The 23,339-nt window shown below is 41.7% G+C and overlaps 1 protein-coding gene across 7 annotated transcripts in view; it reads right to left on the bottom strand.

Annotated features, from left to right (window-relative positions):
• The window catches only part of DMD (dystrophin), a 2,140,576-nt gene that overhangs the window by 1,275,316 nt on the left and 841,921 nt on the right, over positions 1–23,339 (bottom strand). For all 7 annotated transcript variants that reach the window (XM_090061814.1, XM_090061802.1, XM_090061811.1 and 4 more), the window contains exons 12-14: positions 12,214–12,333; positions 1,601–1,702; positions 1,393–1,500 (exon numbers count right to left, since the gene is read on the bottom strand). In XM_090061814.1, coding sequence (XP_089917940.1) covers positions 1,393–1,500; positions 1,601–1,702; positions 12,214–12,333 — 330 coding nt within the window. The remainder of the gene's footprint in view (positions 1–1,392; positions 1,501–1,600; positions 1,703–12,213; positions 12,334–23,339) is intronic.

Here is a 23,339-nt window from a genome sequence, read left to right as displayed (position 1 = left end):
CTGAGGGTGGCTAAGCACTGGAATAGGCTACCAAGAGAAATTGTGGAATTTCCATCTTTGGAAGTTTTCAAGAGACAGACACTTGGCTGAGATGGTTTAATCAAGGAAGATCCTGCCTTAATTAGGGATGGTCTAGGGGGCTGGACTAGATGCCCTTATGAGGTGCCTTCCAGCCCACCTTTTCTATGATCTTCTATTCCTATAACATCTAAATGCCCTTTTCATCCAGGGGAAGATAACAGTCTGGAGCTAGCAGTGGGTCCTGGAGACTGCTCTCTGCTTGGTTCCAAATAGCATTGTTTCATTTTATTGGGTAAGTGGTAGTCCCCAGGTTAACTACTATGGTTTTGTTACACTTTGTTGCTAACATAGCACACTGTGCCTGAGAAGAAAAGGAAGTGAGGAGAGGGGAAAAAGCAGGAGTCCTAGGGAGGACATAGGACCAGCCAAGCTTATTTTAAGGTGCTTGGATGCTGGCTGTTTACCAATTTATTGTTGGGAACTATGTTGATGCAATAAAGACTCTTTCATTTGAGATGGAGCTATCTGCTAGGCTGTTGGGACATCAGCACTTGGACCCACATACCTCAACTCCCTTCTCAGGTGCTGAGCAAGGAAATTGCTTTTTAAAGTAGGGGTGTTATGAATATCCAGAAGCCAGGGACAAAGATGAGCCAGGGTCATGAAGCAAGAGGCTTCTCACTTAGAAGCCATGCCAGAGCTGGCTGAAGCAAGTCCTAGAGAAGGGAGATCAGACAGGGAGAGAGTCCTGAGGCACAACTACCCTGAAAAATCTGTAATACCATAATAATAAAAAACAGATAAAAATCGCATGCTATGGCCAGATCATGTTTAATGGACTGATACCTACAAAGATTTATAACACTAAGCAGTGTAAGCCCATAATAAAGATGGTGGACTGTATGCTCTTGATTTTCTGATAAGAGCAATAGATGGCTGAAAAAATATGGATACTGTTAAGACAAATGTATTCAGGTGTTGAGCACCACAAACAGAAGCAGAAAGAATTCATTATTTTGTATTAAATTTGGGGTTATAATGGTGTGCCAAAAATATGAATATAATATTTTTTCTCTTATAATATTTTCACTCTTATAATACTTTCCATATAGATTTTTGTATCTAATATACAACAGTTTATAACTAAATGTATCTAAAATACAAAATAAAGCACAGGCATGCTTCAATGCAGTAAAGAAATGAGCACAATAACAACTCCAGGTTCCAAATGATTCCACGTTCCCAAGGTACCATTCATCCCACAAAATGTTTTTACTGTTTGAGGGTCAGATAAAACCAGGTATGCGATCAGATTTATGAACAGAAAAACAGAACATAAAACATGAAACAACATAAATGAAAAATGCTTACAGCCAGCTTGCGCAGATTGGTCAGCATTTCATTCTGATCTTTGAAGCCAATAGTATGAACATTGTTCACGGCATCCTCTTTCTCAGTAAGCCATGCATCAAAAAGGCACTGAAAAAAATGGAGAAGTAAGAAACCAATTTTTGTAAGGTCATTCGTACAATAGTATATTTTAATGATTTGAAGATTTCTAACTGCTAAGACTATTCACCTGCTCTTCAGCAAAGAGTTGCCATTTCCGAAGAATATCTTGCAAAAGAACCCAGCGATCCTCTGTCCATTTACAAATGGCTGCCCACCGGTCTCCCAAATGCTAGAGAGAAAATAATCCACAAAGCACATAGTGAATGTCTGATATTTTTGAATGAGGCTCATAATATTTCACATGACAGTGAAAATTTTGATGAAAACACATTGATAGCCCTCCTACTCATCTTTTACATCACATTCAAGGCCATTAAATCCTGAAGTGGATGTCATTATTGTGTGAAATAGGACTGCAGTGGAAAGGATCTGTGAAGCAACAAAATCAAGAAAAGGGAAGCAATTTTAACAGTAATGCATGGATATTTCTCTCCATTAAGGCTTAGGTACTATGCACCGAAAAGAAAAAAAAAACACAAAAGCTAATATGGTTCCTAAACTTTATGGTGCCAAAAAACATAACAATTTGAGATGTAATTAGGTTTGTCCAAAGTCTTGATTATGGTGCTAAAGTTTCACATGCACTAGTTTGTTCCTATGCTGGAGGATTGTCAGCAGAGCAGAGGATTGGTTTTCAACAGCGTTCCAGTGACAAATATTGAAGAAAATTCCCCAAAGCACTAATTAAACTTTTTTTTCCATTCCCTACTAAATATCTGCATACTTGTACACAATCACTAGAGATTCTTGTATAATTCATATCTGAAAAGGCATAGAAAGTGACAATGCTCCTTTTCACATTTTTTATTTTATGCTCTCTCTCAGACTTTGGAGACGAATGCCTAAAACAGGAAAATGAGTAATACAGACAAATACAAGAACAGTACCAAACAAGATTCTGTAGTAGGAGTCATAATAAATTTATTTTGTGCTTTCAATGAAAGTGAGAGGCAAATTCTAGTCTGATCTGTGTAGCACACCACTAGGTTTTAGCCAGGTACACTATTTATCATGTACCACTAGTAATAACAATGTGCCTGACATGATTTTCACTTCCTCAAGAAAAAAAACCACAACTATTCTGAAACAGTTATTGGACATTTTGATATTCTCATATCTTATAATTATCTTATCTTTTATAATTTTGTTCACAAAGTGAACAAAATTAAAAAACTATTACTGATTCACAGTGAGGTGGCTAGATTTCAAATATCACCGCTTCTCAAATACTTTAAGTAAACAATAAAATCAGTTTAAGGAATGTTCCTTTCTTAACATCTAATTGCATCAAGACTAAATCAGTTCCTATTATTCTTTTAAATTTAGAATAAATGTTACATTTCATATCCCTGATATTTATTAAAATCATTCTTAGTGGATAATTGTCTTCTTTCCTTATTAGAGCAGGAAAAATATTAGATAAAAAAATCCATTCATACCAATTTGATTTTTTTAAATTCAATTATGTATCCATGTGTCTTTTATGCTTTACTTTCCACAAAAATTGAAGTGATCAGGGATTACTAACTTGAAATTTCCCTGAATAAAAAATGAATTGATATCAATTTGATTTTTTTTTAATTAAATTGTGTGTCCATGTGTCTTCTATGGTTTACTTTCCATAAAAAAATTAAGTGATCAAGGATTACTAACCTGAAAGTACACTGAATAAGATTTTTCCAAGTTATGCAAGACGGTATTGATATAAAATTGACTTTAAACTCTCACACAAGTGTACTTACTGGTAAAAAGTTTTTTGCATTTATCCAATAAAGGAACAGAAGCCATACTGTATGATGTAAGTAACCCAATTCACAACTAAGCAATGTAGCTTAAATATACATTACTAAATATTCACAGAGACTTACACACAGTATTTCACTTAATAAAAAGAAATTACAAAAAATATTCAAATACACTGTAAGGATGTATTTAAGAAAATCAAAAATTTCTCATCGCTTGTATGCAGGAAAGACAGACTAAATTCAATTAGTAAATTATTTACTCTTCATTAGTCACTCAACTTTTTTTTTACACCTACAATTCCTAAATGGTTATGGGAGGGCCAAATTAATCAGATTTACATAAAAAAGTGTAATCCTACAGAGAAGGTGACTTTTTTCCTAGCTTCTTTCCAGGGGTCAACCAAGCTTCTGTTTAAATTCCCCAAACCCATGACTAACTATTAACCCAGCCTTCACTTCCCACAGCCATATAAATCTACAACAAATTTAGTAGTCTAGCTTTTCATGTACCCTGCCCCTACCTGCTTCCATAATTTCCACTGGTTGCTTTATTTGCTTAAATGCAGGCTAGCCCAGAGTCCACTGATCTATTTATTCACATTGCTGGACCACTCCTATAATCTAGTATCTCACTTAAGTCTGTTTTACAAACCATTTTCACAACTCAGGATCATCATCATCCACTGAATGCTCAGATACAGTATACATTTACAGCATTTAAAATGGCAAAAGAAAGGGAATTTAGACCTTCCTTCAATAAGTATTGTTTAGTACTGACTCTGCAGCAGCACTGTCTTATAAATTGTTATTTATGGAAAAATTATTAACTTTGTTTCTAAACTCCTGTGTTTACAGATACATTTCCTTGCCTCCTTTTTATCTCAGTGGTCCTATATTTAGTGAACTTTATAGGACTGGAGTATGTTCAGCACTTTTGAAAATCAGCCAACAAACAAAGTCTAATAGAAGGGTTCACAAATCAAAGTGGTGTTAACCAATGCCAGATTTGTATCTTTGATTTAAAAAGCCTTCAATGGACAAATTGCTCCCTGCTGACAACACATATGTAGATTAGTATGATACATAAACCCATGCACGGTCTGCAAATAATTTATGCTGACGAAACTTGTTCTTCCTCCGTTTACACTTGTAGTGCAATAGAAGAGTAACAAACCCTTTGCTATGAAAAACATCCACTTTTGGTCAAATCAGGCTCTTCTGGAAAACTGACTTTGTAACTGAATAATATTAATGTCTTCTAAACTGTGCTAACCATTAACCTAATGATTAAGCTATATTTGAAAGTCAGGTTTCAAAGTATGCCTACTTTCTTTGTTTCCAGGCTTTGAGCACCACTCCCAAGATCCAAAGCCCCTGGCTCAGTTTCAGCCCACAAAGCAACCTAATACCGAACTGGGAACACTGAAAATCTGGAAGCCAGCCACTGCTCCCAACAACCCAAATTGCAAGTTCAGCCAGAGATTCTTGGGCAGTGGTTCTCAACTTTTTAAATATTTGAGGCATCCTTCAGAAAATGCCAGCTCTTAATTTTCACACTTTGGGGGGATTACAGAAAAAACAATAGTGCAATTCTTGCATTGCAAAGAACTCTGAAAGATCACAACATGCCAGAAGGTTTTTATCCCTATAGATTCCTATGTGAAAATGCTGGTTTTAGCGTGTGAACCATGTTTGCACATCTAATGGTGTAGCACCCACAAAAGGATTTTAAGATATCCCTGAATGCCACTGTACCCTGGTCAAAAATCACTGGTCTAGAGACTGAAAGCTCGCAGATTCTTCACAGATCATCAGAAGAACTCTTAAGAAGCCAGGATCTAAGCAGTTCTGGAAGCTTCAACTCCCAACATTGCAACTCTTCAATAACTCAGGCTGGCAGAGCAGGGGTTTTCAGATTCCACGGCTCCCAGAAAATTTGAGGTAGAATTCCCTAGGGTCACTTTCCATAGAGAATTTAGAAATTTTGGTTTTTACTCCATTTCATAATAAATCAAGATTTTAAGATATTAAAATAGTGTAATGAACGCGTCACAGCACTACCAAAATATTCTTTACTTTTCCAACCTTTGACCTTCACTTGTGTGGAGACGTTAATTTTGTACCTGCAAGCACGTACTTGTAACTGCCTAATGTGCAAAGGTTATTATTTGAACTAGCAGAACCCAATAGTTGAAGCTGCTAATTCTTGTATGTGTGCAGGTGTTAGCTTAGTCAGAAAATATGCACAAATACTAGAATGATTAGTAGGTGTTTGCATCCACAAAATGAAGTACAGACATGGAGATGTACATATTAGCATGCACTCAGCTGACAGCTCCTTTCAACCATTTACATTTTTTCATCTGCTTTTTTAGATCAAATGCAGGAGAATTTGGAGTATAACGCAAGATAATTGTAACTCAATCTATAATGCAATATTAATACATACAAAGTGTAAAGGACTAGGAGCTGATTTGCAATTATTGTTGTATTTTTTCCCCCTGTCTTGAAATCAAATACAAAGCAGTAGGAGTTAAGCAGCTGCAGATTTAGCTCCAGCCTCCACCCTGGGTCGGGGCTGGAGCCACAGCTCCTGCTTGCTGCCGCTCCACCCCTGCCTTTTCTCTCTCCACTCTTCAACCCTTGGTCCCCCACCCCTTTCTCCTTCTCTCCTCTATGCTGCTTCTGCCCCTGCTCATCCTTGCTCTTCTGCCAGCTCTAACCCTGCTTCAGCTTGGAGCACAGGGCACAGCTCCAACCCCTGCCCAGCCTAGTCCCATAGCAGTGGTACCAGGCTTCAATATGAATGAAGCCTGTTGGCATAGACCAAAGATAAGCAATAGGGAAGGACAGATAAGCAATAGGGAAGGACAGGCAGGGGGGAGAGGCCCAAGGTTGCAAGGCAGAAATGGCACAGGGGCAGACAGGAAGAAGGATGGTGCAGGAGTCTGAAGCTGGGGGGTGGCGAGAAGACAGAAGGGGGCTAAGTGGGAGAAGCAAGCAACAGAGGGCAAACTGCCTGCTCCCACCTCCTCCCTGTCCCCCAATCACCTGCCCCTTACTGCCCCCTCATCACCTGTCCCCCTATCTCCCTATTTTAGTGATGATCAGGGAAGGGAGGATAGGACGGAACGTTAGAACTTAAGATGATTCTCCAATAATTAGATTCCATGCATGAAAAATAATAACAAATTTATAGATTTCCAGGGTATATAAAAAATAATTACTGGGGGGTGGGATCATCTTAAATTCAGGGTTGTCTTAGATGCAGGTAAATATGGTAATTAATATTGCATATGGCTTGCGTATTGGCCTAACTGCTGTACAACTATATTTCATTAGCAGAATGGTTCATTAAACTCACTTTGGATTAGTTTAGCATCAAGGCTATGTTAAGAAGCTAGCAAGACTGGTATTAACTTTCTGGTAAGTACATTTGGGATTTTAGGAGACAATACCAAGACTTACAGTGCACATGGCTCCCAAAAGATCTGAGGCAGAATGCTACACGGCCAGAATTCAGTTCCCTTTCATAGAGAATTTCCAAATTTTGGTTCTCACTTAAAACCATAACAAACCCAGATTGCCTCTTAAGAGAGACTACCAAGACAAGGGAACATTACAAAACTCATTTTGTGCAGGCTATGAATCAAAAGATCAGAAGGACACTACATTGTTAGGAAGTTATCCCCTCAGTACATGTGGGAGGTAGTTGCCAGAAAGCTGTTTGTAAGGAACAGCCTGAAACAGAGACAGATTTTCCAGCAGGGGCTTGGGTACTGGAGATTTCTGATTTCTGCCATGTCAATACCAAGGGGCTGGATATTCAAATGGCACCATTTCACCTAAAGAAGGTGAAACACAAGCCCCAAACACACGAGAGGTACAGTCAAAGTACCAGAAAGGGGTCAAAAGACAGCTTCACATGAAGCACTTGTTTTTTGCTCTAACCTGCTTATGAAGTCAATGAAGGGTTTGCAGATCTCATGATCATATGAGTAACGGATTGACAATACCCTCATATTAACATGCACTATCTTAAGCAAAAAGAGAGAGAGAGAAAGCACTGGTGATAGTACCTGTGTTCACAAGCAGCATCAGGTTATGTCTATGCAACACAATACATACCATATAATTTTGAATAATCTAGCTAGGGTATTGGAAGAACTATAATTTTGTTGAAAGTGACTTTTATTCCTCGCTCAGATATCTCTACTGGGAACGAAACTGTGCAGTTTAGAAAATCCTTTGTTTCATCCCCAGGACAGAGTCTGTACCAAGACCTTCAACAAACATGTTCAGCAAACACTGTGTTTAGAAACATGTAAGCATGTTTGCATGGAAAGCAGTCAAAACGTCTGCTTTTTTTTCTCAGTGTAAAAAAATGTCTGGTGCTACTCAAGACTTTGAACAGACCTGTTCCAGAATATTTTCTGTTTCAACCAGATAGTATTTTTTGTTTGGCGTTATTCACCAGAAGGCAGACAAGCAATGTTGAGGCCGAACTATGTGGGCTACATATTTCCTTGTTTGCCTACGTTATCTGTTTCCTCATGGGCCAATAGTGTTATGCTGTGTACTTAAAACAGTGTTATGCCTAGAAGCATCGAGACACCATTTTGTATTGTACTGTGCTGCAGCTTCCAGTGGGAAGTTTCCAATGCGGAGGGAAAGGAGTGGAACTTGCAATATATGCACGAACAAAATATCACAGCTAACTTTTTATGAATGCCTACGGTAACATACAATGAATGCAGATAGTGTTTTGGTCACCAATCTACCACTCTTTGCAATTACCAGATTACTGAATGATATACTGGGAATACTAATAGGCCCTCAGTAGGTATCATGTCAAGTACATTTCCAATTCCTTGAGCCCAAACAGCTGATATTTATTTTGCCTACTTACATTTCAGCTATGTAGTTATGAGAGAGATCTCTTCATAACATAGTTTCCAAATAGAGTTCTTTTACAAATTTGCATTATGTACTGTTCTTCTGATGTTTTATAAAGCAGATTATATCATGCTTGAACAGCTAGATTTAACGTCTCCTCACTTTTGAAAAGGAAAAAAAATAAGATACTTTCCTCTCAGCATCTCCAGTAGCACACCTGCTTGCATCCCTCTGATCTATCTATAGAAATATTCTCTCCTGTTCTACCAGCAAGCACAATCTAAATGATAAAAGGTTACTCCAACTCCTTCTACTACTTATTTAAAAATGCCCCTTGATTTTCATGTCAGAGAAAACTTTATGCTATCAAGAAGTCCTATCAAGACAAAAATATATATCAGAAAAAGCTGTAGAAAAATTACCCCCAAAGAAGTAGAAAAATTATCCTAGCTTTTCTTGTCTCCACAATTTGACAAGCCAGTAGTTAACCCCCTCCTCCAATGATTAAATAACGGTATTGATAAATGGTTGAAACTGTGACCAGTACTAAACCTGTCATTTCTAGTGACACATGGTAGCAAACATGACACTAAGCTTTTTGGAGTAGGTCTGTTTAGAACATGAACTTGTAATATAAAGTCACAGGACACAGTAATCATGCAAGAACTCTTTACTTACACAGACAGTATAAACTATTTAATCACAGTGTGCTCAATCCTGCCACTTTTACCCTTGCCAAATAGTACTATGCTTTTCAAGCAATCCTATGAAATCAGTGACTGAAAACTTCACCTGATTCAAGGTCTACTCAGTGCAACTAAATAGGGCATGTAAGGAAAATCTTAAAGCTGAAGTTTCACCCTAAAGCTATGCCTTCTCCCTTCCATGAAATGCATCCCTCTGTGTTCCTAAAAACGGGCAGTTTTACCTAAATAAAAGCTTTTTATTTTTTAATGAGACTCCTTTTGTATGTGGAAAGTTAACAAAATAGCGGATCATAGATCACAAATAGGTGAATCAAGCAGGTGAGACATGGAACAAACAAATAAAATACAAGAAAAGTCTCAGGACCACTAAGAATAAACATAAAATGTGTTACAATAATAAGGGCCAAGTTTGCAACTAATGGAAGATTTTTTTTTTGACCAATGCTTCTCTAATGAAGTAAGACTACTGCTGGAGGTAAGATGCTATACCAGATGGACCAATGGTCTGCAGAAATATTGTTTGTGTACATGGTTAATGAATCACAAAAACAAAAGACAAATTTGGTACACCAAAAATGTGTACAAACCGTGTCTTTTATTCTGACTGATGTAAAAATATTTTATGAGATCTGTAATAATAGATCATAAATCAAAAGATAACATTATACAAAATGATATGGATACATAGTAGGCTACACAAAAATAGTTACTCTTAATATCAGGCCCAGATTCTTTACTTCCCTGAGCTCAAAGGAAAGAGAACACTGAATCTTCCTGATTCTCTCATGCAGCTCTGGTCCCAACAGAGGACAGAGAAGCCTTACTACTACTCTAAATTGACAACAGTCCTTAAGGGATCAATTGTCAACTAACTATAAATGGAACAATGTATTGCTTATGCATTATGCTCAATGACTTGTGTCCAAGGTGCTCCCCAGGAAATTCCTTTGCTCTGTTGTGCAAAATATAAGCATATGTCAGTCCATCCAGTGGCAGTGCTCTGTAGCAGTTTTAAATGTAGAACACAGCCTGACTCCAGTTTTTTGTCAGTGATTGTATCATTTTTGACATTGTTTTCCACCCATCCATTAGACTAGCTATAATGGAGATAAGCAGTTACATGTCTAAGTAACAAACAAAAAAACAAACAGTAACAAGAACTGCAAGTACTTGCACCATAATTCTTTCTCCTCCTCTGTTTTTTTAGTCAGGTTGATGTGAATATAACCTATCTTTGTTCCACTGGACTTTTATACCAACTGCTCAACAGAGTATATTAGCGTCCAGCTAAGGTCTTCCATTCAATTTACAAATTCAATTTACAAATGATCCCTTTACAGTTAAAAGAGTAACCTCTGTATATCTGGTTGCAAGTGGAGACATTGTTGGACCTTTTTGTCAACTTGTGATTGGTGCTCAATTTCAGCTAACACAGACATGGCAGAAATACTTCCCAAGTGAGGGTCTGAAACTCTTTTGGATACATCGATTTTGTTTTACGTACACTACATAAAAGCAAAAAATGCACTTTGGGTTTTTTCATGAGATACAGAAGAGTTAGTTCTAAAATAGGTTTGCATTCTGGTAACAAATCCATAGTGTCAATTGGTTACATAATATACCCTGCTATACTCATTAGAACAAAGAATCTTATATGGCCAGGGTCTCAAAGGGTATTTTGCAATATGGTGGTTTACCGTCAGGACAGCATCAATAAATGTAAATCCTCTTAAAACAACTAGTTAAGTGAAGTAGATATTGGCGGCCCATGTTTATCTTGGAGTCAGTAATGACACCAAGATCCTTTTCTGCCTCTGTGCTGACGAGAAGGGGGTTCCCCAGCCTGTAGATATGCTGCTGCTGTCTTTTTAAATATTATTTTTTATTTCTGTTTATTCTATCCTTCATTGGCTGACATCTTTCATTTCACTACCCTTCCCCCACCACCATTTCTTTTCTACCCCCATCCCATTAACTCTCTGGCTCCTAGCTTCATGTTCCTGTCCCACAACTCAATTCTCCCTACATCCCTACCTAGAGCAGGGATAGAAGCCTGTCCTGACTCACCAGCCCTGTAATGGCAACTCACAGTTACAGCTCCTCACCCTGCCCCTGCTCACCAGCCCTCTAGTGGGCAAGTCACAGTTTTGCAGAACGGGGACAATCAGAGAAGGTTTTTAGCTTTAAGCTGCAACTGCTGCAAACTTGAGCTAACACTAACATCAATCAAAGTGCAATATGTAACAAGGCCCTAAGTAAACCAACTGAAATACTGTTTCTTCTGCAGGGATAAGTGTTGTCATAATAACCTAAACCTGGGGTGCTCAAATCTGGGCCAAATTTGGCCTGAAGAGCCTTGGATTATAACCTACAGGGCTCCCTATTGGTCTGGAAATTTGGCAGTAGGGGAGTAGTGGCAGTTAATACTGCCACACCTCCCCACCACCAAGGTCCCAAGTTCTGAGCAGTTGGTCAGAGCCAGGCCATTACCCTGCTCCTGCATTACCAGTCTGGGGCTGGGCTACACCCCCTTCCCTCTATGTGGCTAAGTGGGGGCTGAACTGTGCCCTCTCTCCCTCCTAGGCCACACCACACCACCTTCCCCCGACCCCCCATTGTGGAGCCATGTTCCATTCCCCTCAACTGGCCAGGCTGGATCTAAGCCATGGTCTCTTCCTCCTACACAGTTGGGCCTTCTTCCCCCATGTAACCAGATTGGGCCAGGCACCCCCACTCTGCACAGCTGGATACTGCCCTGCAATACGCACCTTGGATGCCAGATTGAGTCTACCAGGTGGATCTGGCCTGTGGAGGGACTGGGTGCTACCCATCTAACCAACTGTCCGAAAAAGGTTGAACAGCACTGATCATCTTTTTTCTCACAAGTCAGAACACGAAATTATCTCCAGATCATTCACAGAAAAAGGAATCTACTCAGTACCATTTTCATGTTAGGAGATTGCATCTTACCCAGGATAGTAAGATATATAGCTACATCTCACTAGCATGTCAATGATATTGGGGAAAATATCAGATTTCCTACTTGGCACTCTAATTTCATTGCAACAATCAGAATTCTTATATATGTCAAAGCAATATGAGTATCAGTAAAATCCTGCAATTCGATCATAATCAAGAGTTTAATTGCTTGTTATGAAAATATACTTCCTTCATACAGAACCATGTAACAAGCAGACATAGAGGTAGTTCAGTGTGCCTTAAATACTCCAATTCTATTTTGCAATAGTGCAGGAAGAGGCAATTTATCTTTAAATTCACTAAAAATTACACAGCAGAAATTCTTATGCTGCTAATGTCAGTCTGGCTATTACCTGAAGTTGTTCTTCTAGTGCAGCAGTAGCTTTGTCTCCGCTGCTTTCATCCACCACAACTACCATATGAGTAAGAGAATTCACCTTGACTTGTTCCTGTTCCAAGTCTTCCTGAAGTGCCTAGAGGTAAAAGAAAATTAAAAAACCATCAGTGCTAATGGTGAAACAAAGAGTAGACAGAATGCTGCCACACTGTGGAGTACTGTTGACTAACAATCGTAGTATGCAAAACTTAAGAAACCCTGAAACTTGACTATAGTTGTCATTGTTCCATTTATTTTCATAGTTTCATAGTTTCTAGGGTCAGAAGGGACCTGAGCAGATCATTTAGTCCGACCCCCTGCCATGGCAGGAAAGAGTACTGGGGTCAAACGACCCCAGCAAGATGTTCATCTAACCTCCTCTTAAACACCCCCAGGGTAGGAGCCTGCACCACTTCTCCTGGAAGCTGGTTCCAGACCCTAGCCGCCCTGACCGTGAAGTAGCACCTTCTGATATCTAACCTACCCTCTGCCAGCTTGTGACCGTTATTCCTGGTCACTCCTGGCGGTGCTCGGGGGAACAGTGACTCCCCCAATGCCTGCTGATCCCCCCTGACTAGTTTATAACAGGCCACAAGATCCCCGCTCAGCTTTCTCTTTTGGAGGCTGAACAGGTTCAGGTCCTGTAGCCTCTCCTCATAGGGCCTGCCCTGTTGTCCCCTGATCATATGACTGGCCCTCCTCTGGACCCTCTCCATGCTTTCCACTTACTATAAGCTGCCTTTCATTTATAAGTACATTCAAGCTACACACCAAAATTCAGAATGAGAGTTTAAACTGAGAAACTGATATTTTACTTGATATTTTACGGGTAACAATCTCTTGCTCATTTTTAAATTATCATTAATGAATTAATTAACACATTATTATGTATGATGTACACTATTGTATATTATGCATGCTATTAATACCATTTATCTTTTATGTTATTATATTAAAAATTATGGTGAAGGAATATTATTAAGGATACAAAAAAATAGGAAACACTACAAGCCTGTGTAAGCTTATTTCTCTATTTCATACATATGCACATGATGCATGTCCTTAATAATGCTAAACATAGTATTCAACAGCAATCCTCTCCCCTTCTTTTAACAGAACGGTTCTTGCTTTCTCAATGAGAAAATAAGTCAATATTTTACTTTTTCCTCACTGTTGAGTATGTGGTGCCATGACATATATTTACAGTTCCCACAGACAACACCTCCATCTCTCCACAAACTTGAGACAATCCCAGAGCTTATCCATCCTGTTCACTGAATGAGGCAAGGGTTATTTGGAAAAAAAATAGGCTGTGACCATTTACATCAAGATGTTAATAATACACATACACAAAGCATGGGGAGAATTTAAGATTGCAAAAGCAGTCTTAAATGAAGCATTTTCTCATGGTGAAGTGATTAATTTATAGTTTTCTTTTAAAGAAGACTTTTTGTCTCTTTTTGTGTGCATGCCTACAGTTTCCTACGATTTTTTAAAAGCAAAGTAAAAAAGCAGGAAGTCCATCATCTGATGCCTGCTTCAGGATTTGAATAATGGATCCTCCAAACACAGCTCTGCAACTTGAATTAATGAAGTAATTGATAGTAGAAACTTGTTGGTATCCTTTATTTGTACCAGCATAACAGGGGAATCAGACAGTTAGCCAATGAGCATGGTGAGGCTCAGGAATCTTCAATTTCAGACTATGTCAAGACTATGGAGAGACAAGACTCAGACTTGGGCTTTTTGGGCTCAGACTTGCATTAGGAAACAGTTCTGCCTATTCTCACCCAAAGCTGACTCTTTCTAACTTATTTGCTTAAACCTACGATTGAGTGGAGTTTAATATAGTAAAATGGATATATGAAGCCATTTGGGCAGTCTTAGTCCTGTATCATCCCCCTCCTGAGCTTCTCAGCTCATCTTCAATTATTGAGTTGCCATCTGTAATTCTTGGACTTTTTGCTGCAATTCTGATAAGTCTTAGTCTCTTCATAAAGACACCACAATTCCCTTTGCCCAGTTGCACCCTTCTTGCCAAACTTATCTCACTCCCATCTAATTACCTAGCACTTGCCAGGGATGCCTCCAGCACCCCTTAGCCTCTATACTACATCTGATTTGTTTTCCTAAAACTGGCCTTAGTCCCTCCCCACCATGTCTCTGCTGTTCCAAATTCTTTGCATCTTAGAAGGCTGCCTTCAGAAACCAAAATGAGGCCTTGGGTGTCTGCTCCTTCCAGATGATCACCAGGCTGCCAGTCTTCCATGGTCTTTTGTCCTTGCCTCTGTGGGGTCCAGGCCTTCTAGCTCAGCCCTATGGGTTTCATGCTTCTTGGGGCCTCCTAGATCTTAGGCCCAGTCACCCTGGGGGTTTCAGGCCCTCAGTCTTTGCCCTCTTGGGATCTGGGTCCTCTCTCACAGCCCTTCAGGCTTCAGGCCCTCTCACACTCTTTGGTCTCCTGGGCTTTGGGCTGTCCTACACAGTTCTTTGGGCTTCAGGCCCTCTTTCTCTCTTCTTGCCACCCTCAGCTCTCGGCCTGCCTATACAGTTTTTTGGCTTTAGGCCCTCTCACACCATCCTTTTGAGATGTAGGCCCTTTCTCCAAATCCTTTGAGCTGCAGGTCCTGAGCCCCAGTTTGCAGTCCTGCACCTCTCTCTACTTCCCACACTGTGGCAGCAGTTCACCAGGTGCTCCCCACCACCTTGAGCTGCTCCTGGTCTTGCTCTTGTTCTGGTCTAACACAGCAATATAAGATAAACATGTAACATAAATGACAACCTCAATGCATGACACTGCTGAGCATTCTTTGTCCCCTCCCAGAGCTGAACTACCACCTCACAAGGGTCTTGGCACTATAAAGCCTACAGCCACACCCACCTTCAGTCACCTGACCGGCCACTTCCCCCTCAGCCCTATCAGTCATGTGTGGTCCTGAAGCCACCGTTTCAGGTGATGAGTGAGCTTTCCACATTTGGGGTAGGCAGCTCCTATTCTCAAAACCTCTGAATTCCCAACAGTTCTTACAAAGTCCTGGGGCCAGCCTGTTGCTCCCTGGTCCTCTCCCTCTCAGTAATGGGGTAGGAACTCCATTGCATCCTCCTTCATTATATGCTACAAAGAAGGGTGGCTGAGAACATAGTACCCACACCTGTCCCCATATGAGGTATGGTCCCTCAAGGACAAAAGTTAGTAAGCACCAGTTACAGTACCTTCCAGGGTTCCCTAACCTACACTAAAGCAAAGAAGTAAGGGACTGTAACTGGTGGCTGATTCTCAGCATCCACCCTTCTGGACAGCTTTGTGTTACATAAACATGCTTTTGTAGGCTGGTGTTTACAGTGTGGTGGGCTGGTGCTGTACAGACATTCTGTTTCTTCTGGGAGAGTTGCTGCTCTTCTAGGAAAAATCGTGAGTGTCCAAATGTTCAGGTTTTTTGTCCCAGGGTAAAAATAGTCACTCCAGGAAAAAAAAATAACCTGGGAATAACCAAGGTTAAAGAGAGAGCAAAGGTCTGTACATGCTGTGGCTTCTCTCAGAAGAGAACCCTCCAGCCAATTTGGGGAACTCCCTTCTCATCAGCACAGAGGTAAAAAAGGATCTTGGAGTCATTATCAATTCCAAGATGAACATGGGCCGCCAATGTGGGGATGCAGTCAGGAAAGCTAACCGCACTTTGTCATGCATCCACAGATGCATAACGAGCAGATCCTAGGAGGCGATCCTCCCCCTCTATGCAACACTGGTCAGGCTGCAGTTGGAGTACTGTGTCCAGTTCTGGGTACTGCACTTCAGGAGGGATGTGGACAGCATTGAGAGGGTCCAGAGGAGGGCCAGTCATGTGATTAGGGGGCAGCAAGATAGGCCCGACAAGCAGAGGCTATGGGATCTGAACCTGTTCATCTTCCACAAGAGAAGGCTGAGAGGGGATCTGGTGGCCATCTATAAACTGGCCAAGGGAAACCAGCAGGCAATGGGAGAATCCCCGTTCCCCTGAGCACTACTGGGAGTAACAAGGAATAATGGCCATAAGTTGACTGAGAGCAGATTCAGGCTAGATATCAGGAGGCACTACTTCACAGTCAGGGCAGCTAGGAGTTGGACCCAACTTCCAAGGGAAGTGGTGCTCACTCCTACCTTGGAGGTCTTCAAAAGAAGGCTAGATAATCACCATCATCCTTTCCTGCCCATGGCAGGGGTTCAGACTTGACGATCTGTTCAGGTCCCTTCTGACACTACCTACTATGAAACAAAGAACATAGTCCTTGAGCACCCACCCAGGAGACAGTTTATAACTCACTGGACTCTGCTGCTTCACCTTCACAAACCTCACACTGTGCTGCAGAGAAACAAAGGATGACAATGGGCAGCCTGGCTTAGCCAGTAAGGACTGCCTTATGTGGTGCTGCCATCTGTCAGCAGGCAGAGTAAGTGAGTCTGTGGAGCATGCTGAGATGTGTGCACAATCCACCCCTCCCACCCTTGCTAAATAGTGCCAGCACTGCAAGGTCTGCCTTCTTTGGGGCCTCAGGATTTAAATATATGTATATGTAAGTTTTTTGACAAAGAGAATGAACCTGAGAAAATTCTCCTGGAATATTTGAATGTCTACTTGCAACCTTTTGGACCTAGGAAGGAAGAAGTGGGAAAGGCAATATTCTTTCCCTTTTGCATACAGCAAATGGAGTAGATCCATTTAAAAAATACTTCAGACAAAAAATATCACAAGATTTCAATCAGAAAATGCATTTTGGATTCGTAAGATTACAGTTCCTGTCACTCACCAGTACCACAAGTGGCCTCTGGACATTATTAAACAAATAATTTCTTTTAGACAATTGAAGCAAATATTTTTCTGGTAGGAATAGACCAAAATATAGAGCTATGCAAAACACTTAATTAAATATAAGGACAAGAGTGGTGAAAACTGAAGACCAGTAATTGAAAATACCAATGTTAGCACAGTTTCATTAAGTCTTTGAGCACAGTTCATCCACCTCTTTTTGTTGCTTTCTATTACATTCTGCAGTAAGTAATACAGAATGTTACATAACAACTCTTAGAACAGAACCACTTGATAATATCTGTGTGTAAAACTACTACCCTCTAGGAAGGGTAGGAGGCAGAGCTGCATATCCTGTGGCAAAAATTCCCCAGGGGGAGGGAGAATTTATTCTGCTCCCTCTGTTAACGATGGGGCACAGGGCTACTCTGTTTTTACAGCTCAGTGGCACAGGGCTGCACCTATATAGTAAAAATTCAAGAGCCCTGCTTGCCCCCTGTCAGTTAGGCTACTCTCTTTCATCCTTAAATCTACCATAGAATGGGAAAAACCAAATTAAAAAGAGTGAAACAGGCAGACTAATAATATTTCATTGTAATGTCTACTGCTAACATAGAAAACACTGACATTACTGTGTTTTTTTAAATTATTATTTGGGAGAGTTCAGCTTTATGGAGAGTTCTGCCCTCCCTCCTGTCGCACCCCCACCACCCCTCTCCAACACAAAATTAAATTCTGTAGCATTTCTTACTTCAATAAAGTTGTAGAGAAAGACTTTGCAAGCAGAACTTGCAAAGAATGATTGAGAGTAAGAAGGAGCCTCAATAATGCTACAAACAGACTACCCTATATTGTTATACCCCACAGTGTATCCCAGAGTACCACAGTGTTAACATTACACATATTAATGATAATAATAATGCATTACATTGTTTTGCCACAATTCAGACCCTCACATATAGGGCTTAATAGTAGGGATGCACCAATAGAGATTTTGGGGGCCGATACCAATAGGCAATTTTTAAGGAGCCATATGGGCCAATACTGATCTGATTCCTGATACAGCTGCATGCAGCTGGTAGGTCTGTTGTGGTGAAAAGGGTCGGGGGAAGATCAATACCCCCTGTGGTGAGAAAGGGAGTGGAGTTGGGGCTGGGGTAGGTACTTCCCAGCTGAGGTGTGGTTAACTCATCCAGGGACTGCAGGGAGGGAGCATGGCTCCTGCTGCTTATCTGGGAGGGCACAGGGGGGAAGGGGAGTGTACTCCCAGATCTGCACTGGGCAGGCAGGGCAGTCCAAAGTGCTGTGCTCAAGGCAGGTGGTGTCGGCGCTGGGAGGGGGACTATGGGGTGGTGGGCAGAAGCAGTGATGGGAGCAGGGCTATCGGGGGGGGGGGGGGGGGGGGGTTGCAGCCTGCCTGGCCCAGCACGTGCAGATCCATGGCACACCCCCACCCATCCACCCATGCCCTCCTGGATGAGTGGTCCACAGTGGTGAGAGCCACCCCCCCTACATCCAGCAGACCAGCCGAGGCTCCATCCCACATGCACCCTGCCTCACCCCAGCTGGGCAGTGCCTGCCCCAGCCCCACTCCCTCCCTCACCGCAGGGGGCATTGATTTTCCCCCTGCATACCCTTCCCTCCCACTACCTTTTCACCACAACAGACTTACCAGGTACACACAGCTCTCCATGCTGCCAGGCTGTGCTCCTCACTGCCTGAATACTGTGTTGTGGCTGCACATACGTGCAGGCATTTATTGTCAATATTCTTTATATCGGTGCTGATCTGATATTGGATCAGTGTATTGGTGCACCTCTGCTTAATAGTCTTTTAACATACATCACACTGGGATCCGTGGAAGAGCCTGGAAATGAACCTAGTTTCTCTATGGACTTCAACACAACACAGTGCCCTTTTCTGCTTTACAAACCTCTGACTCATTCATTTTCCATATAGTACACCAGAAAGAGAAGAGTCTTGAAATTCAAACATGATGTGATCATCAAATTAAAATCTCATGAAGGTATTCCAATTAAGATTGCATTAGTAACAGTGATTCTGAAATTTCCAAGCTTTCATGAATCTGAGTTTTGCATATTTTGGGTGTAGACAAAAGTGCAGCTCCCTGCTGATAACTAAGAAAACTTTGCAGGAAGCATTATGAGTTACAGTGATCCCCTGGAAAAAACAGGAGTTCATTGATGGTTCCGGGGGGAGGGGAATCTAGCTGCTGGCTGCCGGCCAGTTTCTCCTAGTAATGGCCCCATCTTCCTACAAGACTGCAGGAAGAAAGGGAGCAGGGGCAGCTTGTTTTAGGGGTTTTCCAGCCAGCGCTTGTAATGGCCAGAACCTCTTGGAGGCATTTGGTATTCTGCCTAACAGGTAATATTAGCTAATATAAAGTTTGTAAGTTCGTAACCCACAAATCTAACTTGTCTGTCGTAAGTTTAACCAAAATGATAAAACTAACTGTTCGTATTAATCGTGGAACTGACTGGGCCCCAAAGGCGAACCTGTAGCTGCAAGATTAGCTGACCTAATGGTTTTTGCTCAGGGTTCAGCCTTGATGATAAAAACTAGATCCAACTGCCTGGCACACCCAATACATTCCAGGAAAGCACGTCCCAAGAAAGCATATTCAGAGAAACTTAAAAGGGTTGGGGTTAGGCGGAGCAATGTCAATTTCAAACCTAATGATGCTGCATTGTAATTTGCTTATTAGATAAACCCGAGTCTGGGTAGTAACCTTTTATGATAATTTTTAACACCTTTGAATCCCATAGGGTAACAGCTATAGGGCAAGATTGTGAGTGGCTCTAAAGCCAAGAGATTAGCAAAAGACTAGGTATAAAAAGCACATGCATCAGGTGACCAACAGGAAGGAGGGAACAGAACGGTCATTGCTGTTCAAAGCCCGGACTCCCGGTGTGAGTGAGGATCAGATCCTGATCAAGGGACCTTCCCCGGTAATCCCTCCGACAGCGTCCATCAGGGACTCCTGACTTCGCTGGAAACACTTGGTGCACACCTGGCATCAAGGGACTATCAGTAAGCTGTCAACCCATGTCTCTCTATCTGTTGTTTTGAACAGCCCAGTGGCTGATAGCCTCACAGTGCCCAGTTGGGCTGCGACAGAATTGATCCATCTGTTGTTATTATTTACTATTAGCTCTTTAATACTGCATTATCTGCTTATTGCATTTATCTTTCTCTTAACTGTTGTGCATGTAAGCTAGAATAAATTTGCCTTTGCTTTATTCCCAACTTTGCCTCCTTGATCCGAAATTGAACCAAACAGCCCAGTGGCTGATACCCTCGCAGTGCCCAGTTAACCTGCGATAGAATTGATACACTCACAGTACCCAGCTGGTCTGTGACAAGCGCTAGAGAGTGGAGTGAGTGAATTGGGACCCCCACACCTCAAAGATGCTCCAATGCACCCATTGCACCCTTCAGCAGGAGCTGAAACCACCCCCAGATCCAACAATCTATCCTCCCTTTCTCCCCTCCCATTCTGAAAACAGCGACAGAGTTGCAGGCAAGCAGAAGGAAGTTATAGAAGACTGTCTGTTTTGAAATGTCTTCATCTGACCCTTTATACAATAAGGGTTCAGATTTTCACTTGATCAGCTATTTGCGAAGTGGTCAGCAGCTTTGCACTTGTCTTTGGTCATGGATATAAACCACTTTCTATGCCCAGATGGGACAAAAATCGTCACTTCTGTCTGAGCCCTTTGAGTTTTTTAAAATGTCTTGTGGGCAATTTCTGGGGCTTTTTCTTTTAAAGAAACCAAAAGAAAAAAAGAGAAGAGGAAAATGTGTCTTCTGGAACCTTAATGATTACTTGATTACTGCTTAAGTCAGACGTTTGGAACCTAGATCCTTCAGCTCCACAGCACAAACCCATTTGATCTACTGCAAGGCAACTAACTAAAGTTAGTAATAGCAGAAATAGGAAGCTGTTTACTTTACATGGATCAGATACTAGAAATAGATGTGATAAACATGTTATTAATGGTGTGTATACTAGACAGAAAAATAGGTTGCAAAACAAGACTCTTGGAGGACAATGTATGCCAGTGGTTACTGACAGTGCACCAAAGACCAACAATCATTGGGAAAAGTAACACGACTGACTTGCTGAGCTTTAGACCTGTCAAAGAGACTTTAAATTCTATTCCAAGCTCTGCCAAAACTGACTGTAACTGCTCAACTGCCTCCTATGACGTTCAAATATATGAATGTCTGCCTAATACTGTAAGGGTTGGGAAGTTTACAAAATGAACACCAATTGTTGAATTTGTGGAGACCAGAATTCATAGTCTTTTCCTAGTTCCCAGGATGGAACAGATTCCTTTTGGTTAAAGAACTTACTTCTGTATTGCTCATAGCTCTCAAAACTGGAGCACTAGCTCTTACGAAATTACTGTAAGGCTCACTAGAAGCAGCAGCTTGCATTACAGTGCTCTGTGAGATTGAAGTGAACTGAGGGTTGGCAGCATATGTAGGGAGCTTTGAGGGCCTGGAGGGCAGGGGAGATGAATAGAATTGTAGGATCAAGCCTCTAATAAGCGCTGCTGAGCTTGTAGAAAAAGAAACTTAAAACTTGAACAAATCTTGGTAGATTTTTCACATGGAAAGCAAGTGTCCCTCATAACCCCAGGATTATTCCACTGCCAAATTTCAAGTTTCTGCTTCAAACCCCGGAGGCAGTAGAGCTTCCCAGGGAAATGACTGTGGGAGAAAAAAGCTACTTTGGCAAAATGACTTATTTTCCTTAACCTGGTCCCAGAAAACATTAAACTGTTAACGTTGAAATTTAAACAGACAGAGAAAAAAAACCAGGAGCAGAGAATAAGCTTGGAATATTTTAACCTTGATAGAAGTCTGGTGAAGGTTAGTGACTGAAAAGCATTAGGCAAACTAAATGATAGATCTTGCTACCTTTTCCAGATTTCCTTAAACTAGCATGTGTTTGCATTACTTGTTTGATGTGAACATTTATGTATGGCAGCTTACCAAATATATACTATATAGGCCAAAACAGCATGATAACAATGATATCTTAGGTCCAAATTATGGGCCAAGAAAAAAGGCTTACCTTTCATTGTTAGTGTGACAATGGCCCGTCTTGAGGCTGGTCACAACACTGTCCCACCCACCTGTTTAGGACAGTCTGCCCTGCCTCACCTGCCACACCTTTGATATTTCTAAAAAATATGTGTTTATATGCAGGAGGCTGCCCATTTGGTTGCCTTACTGCCAAGAGCAAAATACACAGCTCTGAACCTTCTTTTATACCATGCTCCATGTCTTGCAGATGTCATCTAAACTGCTGACAACTCTGACCCCTTGCCAGGACAAACTCTGCCCCTTGCTGGGTCTCTAACATTCTGCCCTTTGCCAGGTCTCAATCACTCCACCCATTCCTGGGCCTCACCCGTTCTGCCCCTTCCCGGGCCTCATTCATTCTGCTCTACTCTGTACAGCCCTTTGGATCCCCCAGGCCCTACTCTACATGGTCGTTTGGGCTTCATCATTCACACTCTCCAGCCAGCCTGTGCACTGTCCTTCCTGCCATCTGCAGGCTTTACTCTATGCAGCCTCCAGCTTTTTGCCCCACACTGGGCTGAACTTGGCCTCTAGCCCCTCTCTGGGCCACTGCTCCACCCCTCACTAAGCTTCTGGGCCTTACACCCCTTGGGCCTCATGCCCCACTCAAAAGGCCTTGGCCCTTGCCTCAAGCTCCCCTCACTGGAACTAGACCCTGTGCTTTTCTGTTGGCATATGCTCCTCTAGCCTTTCCCCTCCATGGGGTACCCACATGGGAGCAGGAGCTGAAGCTATATGGTGCCCCATTCTCGCCCTTCAGTGGGGAGGCACAGGCGTGGCGTTTCCTGGAACGCCTCACCACACTATCCAAACCCAGCAGGGTACACTTTCAGGTCTTATCCAGGACCAGGAACCTCCTCCATCCCTATAGTTCCTACCCTGATCTCCAGATGTTCTGAGAGCTGCTGTCCTTAGATTGTGCAATGTTGCTCCACTGGCTCCCTAGATGTAACTGCCAGCTCAGCTCCTAGGGCCTGGGCTTATACCCTGGCTTGTTTGTAGTCATGTGACCTGCCAGCAGCTCCACAGTCTGCTTAAACCTCAGACACAATGGTTCTCTGCCACAGTTAATAATAATACGGGGGGGGGGGAGAGAGGTAAATCAAACTATTAGAGAAACAGACCAAGACAGACAATGCTCATAAGTTGTCACAAAAATACATAAATACAAAAACTGACAAATGAAAAGAGCAATTTAGCAATG

The sequence above is a fragment of the Crocodylus siamensis genome, chromosome 1 (genome assembly GCF_052110815.1).
Source record: "Crocodylus siamensis isolate JL-2025a chromosome 1, ASM5211081v1, whole genome shotgun sequence".
Taxonomy (NCBI): domain Eukaryota; kingdom Metazoa; phylum Chordata; order Crocodylia; family Crocodylidae; genus Crocodylus; species Crocodylus siamensis.
The sequence above is the reverse complement of the archived record's forward strand: the minus strand, read 5'-3'. Positions and strand labels throughout refer to the sequence as shown.